The sequence below is a fragment of the Ranitomeya imitator genome, chromosome 6, assembly GCF_032444005.1.
Source record: "Ranitomeya imitator isolate aRanImi1 chromosome 6, aRanImi1.pri, whole genome shotgun sequence".
NCBI classification, from domain to species: domain Eukaryota; kingdom Metazoa; phylum Chordata; class Amphibia; order Anura; family Dendrobatidae; genus Ranitomeya; species Ranitomeya imitator.
In genome coordinates this window covers 29286256-29299792 of record NC_091287.1, presented here as the reverse complement: position 1 = coordinate 29299792, position 13537 = coordinate 29286256, and the positions used below count along the sequence as shown (strand labels likewise).

The following is a 13537-nucleotide window of genomic DNA, read 5'->3' as shown; positions in this document are numbered from 1 at the left end:
CGTGAAAATAAAAAATATTTTTTTTTCCACAAAAAAGATATTGTAGCCCCCAAGTTTTTATTTTCACAAGGGTAACAGGAGAAATTGGACTGCAATAGTTGTTGTCCAATTTATCCCGAGTACGCTGATGCGCCATATGTGGGGGTAAACCACTGTTTGGGCGCACGGCAGAGCTCGGAAGGGAAGGAGCGCCTTTTTGGAATGCAGACTTTGATAGAATGGTCTGTGGGCATTATGTTGCGATTGCAGAGCCCCTGATGTACCTAAACTGTAGTAACCCCCCACAAGTGACCCCATTTTGGAAACTAGACCCCCCAAGGAACTTATCTAGATGTGTGGTGAGAACTTTGAATGCCCAAGTGCTTCACAGAAGTTTAGAATGCAGAGTCGTGAAAATAAAAAATATTTTTTTTTTCACAAAAAAGATTTTGTAGCCCCCAAGTTTTTATTTTCACAAGGGTAACAAGAGAAATTGGACCCCAGAAGTTGTTGTCCAATTTATCCCGAGTACGCTGATGCCCCATATGTGGGGGTAACCCACTGTTTGGGCGCACGGCAGAGCTCAGAAGGGAGGGAGCACCATTTGACTTTTTGAGCGCAAAATTGGCTGTCGTGTTTGGAGACCCCCTGATGTACCTAAACAGTGGAAACCCCCCAATTCTAGCTCCAACCCTAACCCCAACACACCCCTAACCCTAATCCCAACCTCATCCATAATCCTAATCACTAACCCTAACCATAATCACAACCTTTACCCCAAAACAACCCTAATGTCAACCCTAACCATAACCCTAATCAAAACCCTAAATCCAACACACCCCTAATCCTAATCTCAACCCTAACCTCAAACCTAACCCTAATCCCAATACACCCCTAATCACAACCCTAACCTTAACCCTAATCCCAAACCTAACCCTAATCCCAAGCGTAACCCTAATGCCAACCCTAACCCTAATACGAACCCTAATCCAAACCCTAACCCTAATCCCAGCTCTAACCCTAACTTTAGCCCCAACCCTAGCCCTAACTTTAGCCCCAACCCTAACCCTAGCCCTAGGGCTACTTTCACACTTGCGTCGTTTGGCATTCCGTCGCAATCCGTCGTTTTGGACAAGAAACGGATCCTGCAAATGTGCCCGCAGGATGCGTTTTTTGCCCATAGACTTGTATTGCCGACGGATCGTGACGGATGGCCACACGTCGCGTCCGTCGTGCACTGGATCAGTTGTGTTTTGGCGGAGCGTCGGCACAAAAAAACGTTCAATGAAACTTTTTTTGTACGTCGCATCCGCCATTTCTGACCGCACATGCGTGGCCGTAACTCCGCCCCCTTGTCCCCAGGACATAGATTGGGCAGCGGATGTGTTGAAAAACTACAGCTGCTGCCCACGTTGTGCACAATTTTCACAACGTGCGTCGGTATGTCGGGCCGACGCATTGCGACGGCCCCGTACCGACGTAAGTGTGAAAGAAGCCTAACCCTAAGTTTAGCCCCAACCCTAACCCTAAATTTAGCCCCAACCCTAACCCTAAATTTAGCCCCAACCCTAACCCTAAATTTAGCCCCAACCCTAGCCCTAACCCTAGCCCTATCCCTAACCTAACCCTACCCCTACCCCTAACCTAACCCTACCCCTAACCCTACCCCTAACCTAACCCTAACCTAACCCTAACCCTACCCCTAACCTAACCCTACCCCTACCCCTAACCCTACCCCTAACCTAACCCTAACCCTACCCCTAACCCTACCCCTACCCCTACCCCTACCCCTAACCCTAACCCTACCCCTAACCCTACCCCTAACCCTACCCCTAACCCTAACCCTAACCCTACCCCTAACCCTAATTTTATCCCCAACTGCTGTTCTCCTGCCGGCCGGCAGATGGAGACAGATGGCGGGCGCACTGGGCATGCGTCCGCCATGTTCTGCTGCCGGCGGCCAGGAGGAGCAGCAAGAGGATCCAGGGACCTAGGTGAGTATGCTAGGGTCCCCGAATCCCCCTATTTCTCTGTCCTCTGATGTGCGATCACATCAGAGGACAGAGAATTACACTTTACTTTTTTTTTTTTTTTTGCGGTCGCCGGTAAACAGATAATTACCGGTGATCGCAAAACAGGGGTCGGTAATACCGACCCCGATCGTGCTCTTTGGGGTCTCGGCTACCGCCGGCAGCCGAGACCCCAAAGATTCTCCCGGTGCCGGCCGGCGGGCGCACTGCGCATGCGCCCGCCATTTTGAAGATGGCGGCGCCCACCGGGAGACACGAGGAGCATCGGGGGAGCTAGGTGAGTATTGGGGGGCCACCTGGGACCCCTTTTCTCTGTCCTCCGATGTGCGATCACATCGGAGGACAGAGAAATTAAAAAGAGATCGCTTTTTTTTTTTTTTTTTTTTTTGCGATCGCCGGTAAACGGTTAATTACCGGCGATCGCAAATGCGGGGTGGGTTAAAAAAAACCCGAATCATGTTCTCTGGGGTCTCGGCTACCCCCGGCAGCCGAGACCCCGGAGAAAATCGGCCTCTGGGGGGCGCTATGTACTTTTTCCACAGCGCCGTTAATTAACGGTGGTTTAAGTACCCTTAGCGGCCGCCGTTAAAAGGCGTATCGGCGGTCGCAGTGGCATTAATGGCAGATGATGACAACAATATTATAGAGACTGAGTGTTGTCAGAAACAGGTATGGATAGATACCCCTGCACTGTATAGAGAAAAGATGGCTGTCGATTCCAGCGCATCGGAGATGTAAAATGGTTTTTCAGCCTCCGGAGCAGAATTCTGGAGCCCAATAACATTGTTACAACTGACAGCACAAAGCTTTGTGAAATATTGTAGCAATGAAAAGTTTGTTGTCGTACACGGCCGCACAGGCCGACGCCTCTATGACTGAGCCGTCGTTGGCGTATACGGTGGTCACTATGGGTTTGTCCGAGAGAATGTTCTGTATGCGAACAATCTGGAAGAAGCAAAAAAAACAATGGTCAAAAGTGCAAAAATAAAATTGTAAAACATTCTTCCAGGTTACACCAAGCTTCCCGCTCCCTACAAGCGACCTTCCGTCTGGGTCACCACGAATGATACTTTCACTACACCACAAGATGGAGAAGGTCGGCGCAACCACAGATTTTATTGTGTGATGTAAAAGCTGAGCCAATCAGATCTCTCCTCCCTCACAGCATGAGTCTCACACACAGAGAGAGAAACTGCAGCTGGATCCCCCTCCTCCCTCTCTTTGGTTTACACAAGATTCTATGTCGACCGGGAGGGGGGTTGCTGGGTGTGCAGATGGCAACATTTTTTTTTAATCTCATTCATTTTATTTTTGCCAATATTAGGAGCGTGAAAGAATTGGAATCTTTACAATACTGTATTATGCCTCTATAATTTATACACTGACCTCTGACCCGGGAAGATCTTTAGGATCGTAACGGAAAAGCTTCTTGAGGTTCGGATGACCTCCTATCCAGATGTCTTCTGTAACTGGGTCCACGGAAAGGTTATCCAGAAGTGTCTCTAATTCCACCACCTGGTATAACATAAAATTATTTTATGAAAGTATTACTCGGTCCATATAAAAAGGCTTCATATACAAGTCTACTTGACCTTTGATATTCTTTTTTTTTTATAAGACTTAAGGTGGTCATCTTGTAAGATTTTTTATCCCAAATTCTGTGCCACTTGATTGACTTAATGTCTTTTTAGATCTCCAGGTCCTCTGCACCAACACTGCACAGCTCAGGAGTTACTGCATACACCGCTCAATGGGAGCTGTCTACATTCAGAGGCAGAGAGCTCCCCCTTGTGGCGACTGCAGACAGACAGAATGTTGTCATGTAACTGGTTATGAAAGACTAGATGGTGGCCCGATTCTAACGCATTGGGTATTCTAGAATATGTATGTAGTTTATTTATGAAGATTTCAGAATAATGCAATGAATACACAGGATTTGGCCGGCCGGGCGCGACCAATTAGCGAAGCGTGGTTCAAATCCCGCGCTAATTGGCGGCCGGACTGCGTCTGTCGCTGATTGTTTGCAGCCGGCCGGGTGCGACTAATCAGTGAAGCCAGGGCGAGCTCCAGGTTTTTGAGGGCCCCGGGCGAAATTGTCTCACAGCCCACGTAGCATATAACACAGCCCACATAGTATATAGCACAGCCACTTAGTATATAGCACAGCCACTTAGTATATAACACAGCCACGTAGTATATAGCACAGCCCACATAGTATATAGCACAGCGACGTAGTATATAGAACAGCCACGTAGTATATAGCACAGCCCGCGTAGTATATTGTTGTGAATTCTGCTTTTGGGCTCCCTCCGGTGGTTGTAGGTGGTAATGCAGTTGTCCCTGGGCTGCAGTCCTGGACAGGTGTATCTGCTAATTGCAATTCTGACTGGGGTATTTAGGTTTGCAGGACTCATTAGTCCTTTCCAGTTGTCAATGTTTCTTGGGATGTGTTGGATCTCTGTCTGGCTTCTCCTGCTTAGCTGCCAATTCAGCAAAGATAAGTGTCTGTTTCTTTTTCTATGGCACACAAGCTGTGTGCTTGTTTTTTGATTTTATTCCTGCTCTGAGTGTAGGATTCTCTGGACTTGCAGATATACTTTCCACGTCTTTAGTTAGATGGAGGAATTTTTTGTATAATCTGCTGTGGATATTTTTGGAAGGGTTTTAATACTGACCGCACAGAACTCTGTCCTATCCTTACCTATTTTAGCTAGTGTGGCCTCTTGTGCTAAATCCTGTTTTTCTGCCTGTGTGTGTCTTTCCTCTCCTACTCACAGCCAATATTTGTGGGGGGCTTCCTATCCTTTGGGGTTCTGGTCTGAGGCAAGATAGTATTCCTATTTCCATCTATAGGGGTATTTAGTCCTCCGGCTGTGACGAGGTGTCTAGGATTTGTTAGGTACACCCCACGGCTACTTCTAGTTGCGGTGTTAAGATCAGGATTTGTGGTCAGTATAGTTACCACCTACTCCAGTGAAAGTTTTCATGTTGCTCCAAGGTCACCGGATCATAACAGTACAATTGGCCAATAATGAGTTAAATGCATCTCAGAAGAAGGGAAGAAAGGTGTTGAGACATTTTTTTTTCTTCAGTCTGCTTTATATTCTCTTCCCTCTTTATCTCTGGGTGGCTGAGTAGCCTTGTGCTAGCATGAATGTTCAGGAAATAGCTTCTCGTGTAGACCAGCTTGCTGCTAGGGTACAGGGTATTTCGGATTATATTGTTCAGACTCCTGCTTTAGAACCGAAGATTCCTACTCCTGATTTGTTTTTTTTGGTGACAGGTCCAAATTTTTGAGTTTTAAAAACAACTGTAAACTGTTTTTTGCTTTGAGACCTCAATCCTCCGGTGATTCCATTCAGCAGGTGAAAATCGTCATCTCCCTGCTGCGTGGCGACCCGCAGGATTGGGCGTTTTCCCTGGAATCTTGGAATCCGGCTTTGGTTAATGTAGACTCTTTTTTTCAGGCTTTAGGATTATTATATGATGAACCTAATTCTGTGGATCAAACTGATAAGACCTTGTTGGCCCTGTCTCAGGGTCAAGAGGCGGCAGAATTGTATTGTCAGAAATTCAGAAAATGGTCTGTGTTGACTAAATGGAATAATGATGCTTTGGCGGCAATTTTCAGAAAGGGTCTTTCTGAATCCGTTAAAGATGTTATGGTGGGGTTTCCCACGCCTTTCGGTCTGAGTGATTCTATGTCTCTGGCCATTCAGATTGACCGGCGCTTGCGGGAGCACAGAACTGTGTGCGCTGTGGCGTTGTCCTCAGAGCAGATTCCTAAGCCAATGCAGTGTGATAGGATTCTGTCTAGAACGGAACGACAAGGATTCAGACGTCAGAATGGGTTGTCTTATTATTGTGGCGACGCTTCTCATGTCATTTCAGTCTGCCCTAAGCGGACAAAGAGGATCGCCAGTTCAATTACCATCAGTACTGTACAACCTAAATTTCTGTTATCTGTGTCCTTGATCTGCTCATTGTCATAATTTTCTGTCATGGCGTTTGTGGATTCAGACGCCGCCTTGAACTTAATGGACTTTGAGTTTGCCAGGAGTTGTGGTTTTCCCTTGCAGCCTTTGCAGAACCCTATTCCTTTAAGGGGCATTGATGCTACACCCTTAGCTTAAAATAAGCCCCAGTTTTGGACACAGGTGACTAGGGTTGAGCGAAACGGGTCGGCCATTTTCAGAAGTCGCCGACTTTTAGCAAAGTCGGGTTTCATGAAACCCGACCCGACCCCTGTGTGGGGTTGGCCATGAGGTCGGCGATCTTCTGAATCTGGTATCGGAATTCCGATACCGAGTTCCGATATGTTTGCAATATCGGAAATCGGTATCGGAATCCATATTTAAGTGTAAAATAAAGAATTAAAATAAAAAATATTGCTATACTCACCCTCTGACGCGCCCTGGTACTAACCGGCAGCCTTCCTTCCTTAGAATCAGCGCGTGAAGGGCCTTAGATGACGTCGCGGCTTGTGATTGGTCGTGCGACCGCCCATGTGACCGCTCGCGCGACCAATCACAAGCCGCGACGTCATCGAAGGTCCTTCAAGCGCTGATTCTTAGGAAGGAAGGCTGCCAGAAAGAAGCAGGGCGCGTCAGAGGGTGAGTATAGCAATATTTTTTATTTTAATTCTTTATTTTACACTTAAATATGGATCCCAGGGCCTGAAGGAGAGTTTTCTCTCCTTCAGACCCTGGGAACCATTGGAAACCCAATGCACTGCATTGGGTTTCGTGTTTCGGCCGACCCCGACTTTTTTATAGGATCGGACGATTTCACTCGACCTGACTTTTGAAAAAGTCGGGTTTCGTGAAACCCGACCCGATCCTATAAAAGTAAAAGTCGCTCAACCCTACAGGTGACCATGCGCATGGCGCCAGCCCATCAGGAAGATTGTCGATTTCTGGTGTTGCATAATTTGCATGATGCTATCGTGCTGGGTTTTCCGTGGTTGCAGGTACATAATCCTGTGTTGGATTGGAAGTCCATGTCTGTGACTAGTTGGGGTTGTCAGGGGGTTCATAATGATGTTCCTTTGATGTCAATCTCCTCTTCTTCCTCTTCTGAAATTCCAGAGTTTTTGTCTGATTTTCAGGATGTATTTGATGAGCCCAAGTCCAGTTTCCTTCCACCGCACAGGGACTGCGATTGTGCGATTGACTTGATTCCAGGCTGTAAGTTTCCTAAGGGTCGACTTTTCAACCTGTCTGTGCCTAAACATACCGCCATGCGGAGCTATATTAAGGAGTCTTTGCAGAAAGGGCATATTCGACCATCTTCTTCACCGTTGGGAGCGGGGTTCTTTTTTGTTGCTAAAAAAGATGGTTCCTTGACACCCTGTATCGCCTCTTGAATAAAATCACGGTCAAGTTTCAATACCCTTTACCTTTGCTTACCGATTTGTTTGCTAGGATTAAGGGAGCTAGTTGGTTTACGAAGATTGACCTTCGGGGGGCATATAATCTTGTTCGTATTAAGCAGGGTGATGAATGGAAAACTGCGTTTAACACGCCCGAAGGCCATTTTGAATACCTTGTGATGCCATTCGGGCTCACTAATGCTCCATCTGTTTTTCAGTCCTTCATGCATGATATTTTCCGGACTTATATTGATAAGTTCTTGATTGTATATTTGGACGATATTTTGATTTTTTCTGATGATTGGGAGTCTAATGTGGAACAGGTCAGGATGGTATTTCAGATCCTTCGTGACAATGCCCTGTTTGTGAAAGGGTCTAAGTGTCTCTTTGGGGTGCAGAAGGTCTCTTTTTTGGGCTTTATTTTTTCTCCCTCGTCTATAGAGATGGATCCAGTTAAGGTTCAGGCCATTCATGATTGGATTCAGCCCACATCTGTGAAGAGCCTTCAGAAATTTTTGGGTTTTGCAAATTTTTATCGCAGTTTCATTGCTAATTTTTCCAGCGTGGTTAAACCCTTGACCGATTTGACGAAGAAAGGCGCTGATGTGGCGAATTGGTCCTCTGCGGCTGTCTCTGCCTTTCAGGAGCTTAAACGTCGATTTACTTCTGCTCCGGTGTTGCGCCAACCGGATGTTTCTCTTCTGTTTCAGGTTGAGGTTGACGCTTCTGAGATTGGGGCAGGGGCCGTTTTGTCTCAGAGGGATCCTGTTGGTTCCTTAATGAAACCGTGTGCCTTCTTTTCCCGTAAGTTTTCGCCTGCTGAACGCAATTATGATGTCGGCAATCGGGTGTTGTTGGCTATGAAGTGGGCGTTTGAGGAGTGGCGATATTGGCTTGAGGGAGCTAAGCACCGTATTGTGGTCTTGACTGATCATAAGAATTTGATTTACCTCGAGTCTGCCAAACGGCTGAATCCTAGACAGGCTCGATGGTCCTTGTTTTTTTCCCGTTTTGATTTCGTGGTCTCGTACCTTCCGGGTTCTAAGTACATTAAGGCTGATGCCCTCTCTAGGAGTTTTTTGCCTGATTCTCCTGAAGTCTTAGAACCGGTCGGTATTCTGAAAGAAGGGGTGGTCCTTTCTGCCATTTCCCCTGATTTATGACGGGTTCTTCAGGAATTTCAGGCTGACAAACCTGACCCCTGTCCTGTGGGGAAACTGTTTGTTCCTGACAGATGGACTAGTAGAGTGATTTCTGAGGTTCACTGTTCCGTGTTGGCTGGTCATCCTGGCATTTTTGGTACCAGAGACTTGGTTGGTAGGTCCTTTTGGTGGCCTTCTTTGTCGCGTGATGTGCGTTCTTTTGTGCAGTCCTGTGGGACTTGTGCGCGGGCCAAGCCTTGTTGTTCCCGTGCTAGTGGGTTGCTTTTGCCATTGCCGGTCCCTGAGAGGCCCTGGACGCATATTTCTATGGATTTTATTTTCGATCTTCCGGTTTCCCAGAGGATGTCGGTTATCTGGGTTGTTTGTGACCGGTTCTCTAAGATGGTTCATTTGGTGCCTTTGCCTAAATTGCCTTTTTCTTCGGATTTGGTTCCGTTGTTTTTTCAGCATGTGGTCCGTTTGCATGGTATTCCGGAGAATATTGTGTCCGACAGAGGTTCCCAGTTTGTTTCTAGGTTTTGGCGGGCCTTTTGTGCTAGGCTGGGCATTGATTTGTCTTTTTCTTCTGCGTTTCATCCTCAGACAAATGGTCAGACCGAGCGAACTAATCAGACTTTGGAGACTTATTTGAGATGCTTTGTGTCTGCTGATCAGGATGATTGGGTGGCTTTCTTGCCATTGGCCGAGTTTGCCCTTAATAATCGTGCTAGTTCGGCTACTTTGGTTTCGCATTTCTTTTGCAATTTTGGTTTTCATCCTCGTTTTTCTTCTGGGCAGGTTGAGCCTTCTGACTGTCCTGGTGTGGATTCTGTGGTGGACAGGTTGCAGCAGATTTGGGCTCATGTGGTGGACAATTTGGCGTTGTCTCAGGAGGAGGCTCAACGTTTTGCTAACCGTCGTCGGTGTGTTGGTTCACGGCTTCGGGTTGGGGATCTGGTCTGGTTGTCTTCCCATCATGTTCCTATGAAGGTTTCTTCTCCTAAGTTTAAGCCTTGGTTTATTGGTCCTTATAGGATTTCTGAGGTTATTAATCCGGTGTCTTTTTGACTGGCGCTTCCGGCCTCTTTTGCTATCCATAATGTCTTCCATAGATCTTTATTGCGGAAATATGTGGAGCCCGTTGTTCCCTCTGTTGATCCTCCGGCCCCTGTGTTGGTTGATGGGGAGTTGGAATATGTTGTTGAGAAGATTTTGGATTCCCGTTTTTCGAGGCGGAAGCTTCAGTACCTTGTCAAATGGAAGGGTTATGGCCAGGAGGATAATTCTTGGGTTTTTGCCTCTGATGTCCATGCTGCTGATTTGGTTCATGCCTTTCATCTGGCTCATCTGGCTCATCCTGATCGGCCTGGGGGCTCTGGTGAGGGTTCGGTGACCCCTCCTCAAGAGGGGGGTACTGTTGTGAATTCTGCTTTTGGGCTCCCTCCGGTGGTTGTAGGTGGTAATGCAGTTGTCCCTGGGCTGCAGTCCTGGACAGGTTTATCTGATAATTGCAATTCTGACTGGGTTATTTAGGTTTGCAGGACTCATTAGTCCTTGCCAATTGTCAATGTTTCTTGGGATGTGTTGGATCTCTGTCTGGCTTCTCCTGCTTAGCTGCCAATTCAGCAAAGATAAGTGTCTGTTTCTTTTTCTATGACACACAAGCTGTGTGCTTGTTTTTTGATTGTATTCCTGCTCTGAGTGTAGGATCCTCTGGAGTTGCAGATATACGTTCCACGTCTCTAGTTAGATGGAGGAATTTTTTGTATAATCTGCTGTGGATATTTTTGGAAGGGTTTTAATACTGACCGCACAGAACTCTGTCCTATCCTTTCCTATTTTAGCTAGTGTGGCCTCTTGTGCTAAATCCTGTTTTTTTGCCTGTATATGTCTTTCCTGTCCTACTCACAGCCAATATTTGTGGGGGGCTGCCTATCCTTTGGGGTTCTGCTCTGAGGCAAGATAGGATTCCTATTTCCATCTATAGGGGTATTTAGTCCTCCGGCTGTGACGAGGTGTCTAGGATTTGTTAGGTACACCCCACGGCTACTTCTAGTTGCGGTGTTAAGATCAGGATTTGCGGTCAGTATAGTTAGCACCTACTCCAGTGAAAGTTTTCATGCTGCTCCAAGGTCACCGGATCATAACAGTATATACAGTAACACAGCCCACGCAGTATATAACACAGCCCACGCAGTATATAACACAGCCCACGTAGTATATAGCACAGCCACGAAGTATATAACACAGCCACGCAGTATATAACACAGCCACGTAGTATATAGCACAACCCACGTACTGTAGAGCACAGCGACGTAGTATATAACACAGCCCATGCAGTATATAACACAGCCCACGCAGTATGTAACACAGCTCACGTAGTACTGTATATAACACAGCCCACGTAGTATATAGCAATGTGGGCACCATATCCCTGTTAAAAAAAGAATTAAAATAAAAAATAGGTATATACTCACCTTCCATCGGCCCCCGGATCTAGCCCAGGCCTTTAGCGATGCTCGTCACGACGCTCCGTTCCCAGTAATGCCTTGCGGCAATAACCCGTGACGATGTGCGGTCTCGCGAGACAGCTAGGTCATCTCCAGTCATTGCCGCAATGCATTCTTGGGACCAAAGCGTCGCGAGGAGATGGAAAGGCTGGTGTGGGTGGCAGAAGGTGAGAATATAATGTTTTTTGTTTTTTTTTATATTATTTTAACATTATATGTTTTTACTATTGATGCTGCATAGACAGCATCAAAAGTTGGGCACACTTATAGGGTTAATGGCAGTGTTAACGGACTACGTTACACCGCGTTATGCCGCAGTGTAACGCAGTCCGTTAACGCTATGTGGGCGCTGACTGGAGGGGAGTAGGGAGGGGGCACTGACTGAAGGGGAGTAGGGAAGGGCGAATTCGCGGCCGGACTGTGCCTGTCGCTGATTGGTCGCGCCCAGCCTGCCGCAACCAATCAGCGACGCGGGATTTCCGCGACAGACAAGCAAACGGAAGCGGTCCTTAGACGATTATATAGATAGATATGTAGAAGGGAGAAAACGCAGGCAAGAAAGCTAACGTCCCTAGGGTCAATGGTGACATGACGACTGTGGTGCTCACGTAGATAAAAGCGGTCTCTGTCTGATACCTCAATAAAATACATCACTGTGAGAATCGGAGATAAGACCCCACCTTGTTCTCAGGATTACCTTTACTGGAGACAGGGACCAGTTTGCGTGCTTTTCAAAAACATTAAATGTGCGGCCAGTGAGGTCAGCAACATAGATGTACCTACAAGAAACACAAAATGCGGTCATTATAAGGCGGCTCCAGACCACACATCCAGACTACAATTCCGGTGGTGTTTAAAAGTTTGTGAACCCTTAAGAATTTTCTTTATACCTGTATAAATTTGACCTAAAACAACAATTATATGCCTTTGGGCGATGTGTTGTGGCATGGCCCACAGTCTCTTGAACTTTAGTTCATGGACAGATGTACTTTAGAATGTGTAGATAAAATTTTGAATTCATTGTTCCATCAATAGCAGCCGTCCTGGTCCAGATGCAGAAAAACAGCCCATACCATGAAACAACTGGCACCGTGTGTCACAAATGGCGTGAGGTATGTAGGCTGTAGTGGTTTTTCTTTGTTTAATCATAATGTTCCTTGTTTGAACCAGAAATCTATATTTTGATCTCATCCATCCACAAAATATTGTCCCAATAGCCTTCTAGCCGGGTAACGTTCTCTATTCCCGGGATCACTTGTAAATGTAATACAATGAGGAAATTCTGTCATGTAGAGGAAACGTTTGCCCATAAGTGAACTTGTGCTTCTTGCTCAATTTTTCTTTATCGTTCTTTATTGAATATGGTTATGGGATACCATAATAATTGTATCAGAAATTAAATACTTCGGCTTCCCAGCAAATAGTGTTTATCGACCACCAGAGGGCAGTCACATCACAGATACTTCAATGGTCGGTCTCATTCCAACACCCTCTGTATAAATCGATTGCACAAGTGAGTAGAACAAAACTTTGTGATGTTTTCAGGGGAAAAAAAAACCTCCTTTCTCCACTTCAAGTCACTTCCATCATTGCCTGAATGTATCATTAACTCTGAAAATCTGCTAAAATCCATATTAGAGTATAATCATGAACTATGCACTCATGCTGCTCAGTAACAATAGGGAAGTGAATACTTAGGCTTTATAAAAGAAATAAATGTTATTAAGTAATACATATTAAAAAGAAGTTAAAAATCAAGGCTGCCGTCGCCGCACAATGTGGGACGCTCTGAGACATTGTGCCTGCTCCAAATTAAATTGTAAAAATTCAAATGAGTGCACGGAAGAGCCACGCTGATACATTGAGCATCAAAGCAGATCTCTCTTTGTTACATCTTCAATCACTAATATATATGGACATTTCTTGGACATTCATTGTAGCAATGTTATTGGCTCAGCTTCTCTCTAAATGTGTGCTGGCATTTGCATACATAAATCTCATTGGCTAAAGGTAATACTGTCTACACCCATCAGAAGAGTCTAGGTGTGTCTCTTAGCTTCATTTCTCCCACTTTCCTATGTTTTCTCTAGACAAAGATCACCTTATCTGATCATAGACTCCATCATTCAAGGAAAGAGATGTATGTATGATGAAACAAAGATGGAGTCAGAAAAGATAAATATAAATCCTGCTCTTACAAGGTGCTGATAGATAAGTGACGAGGCAGATAATGCTATGTAATGCAAATGATAGAAATATAAAATATTAAGAATATAAAGTGCATAAAAGTCAAGCATAATAATAGTATTGATCAAAATAAGAGCGACTGCCAGCTCATTGAGTGGTCAGATTACAGCTGCCTATTAAAGGCTAAGGCAGGTGAGCAGAGGCACAGACATACTCAAGCCATGCTGCAGCTTTCTTCTGTTTATCTAACCCCAGTGTTGGATTCACAGCTACAATGCTCAGTACTGCTGTATAATGTCCTGTTTGCTGCTTCTGAGC

The 13537-nt window shown here is 45.7% G+C and overlaps 1 protein-coding gene across 1 annotated transcript in view; it reads right to left on the bottom strand.

The window, feature by feature from the left end:
- Positions 1–2661: 2661 nt before the first annotated feature.
- Positions 2662–13537, bottom strand: part of LOC138641748 (serum paraoxonase/arylesterase 2-like) — a 112076-nt gene continuing 101200 nt past the window's right edge. The window contains exons 7-9 of the mRNA XM_069729377.1: positions 11730–11811; positions 3396–3524; positions 2662–2954 (exon numbers count right to left, since the gene is read on the bottom strand). Coding sequence (XP_069585478.1) covers positions 2796–2954; positions 3396–3524; positions 11730–11811 — 370 coding nt within the window. The 3' untranslated portion in view covers positions 2662–2795. The remainder of the gene's footprint in view (positions 2955–3395; positions 3525–11729; positions 11812–13537) is intronic.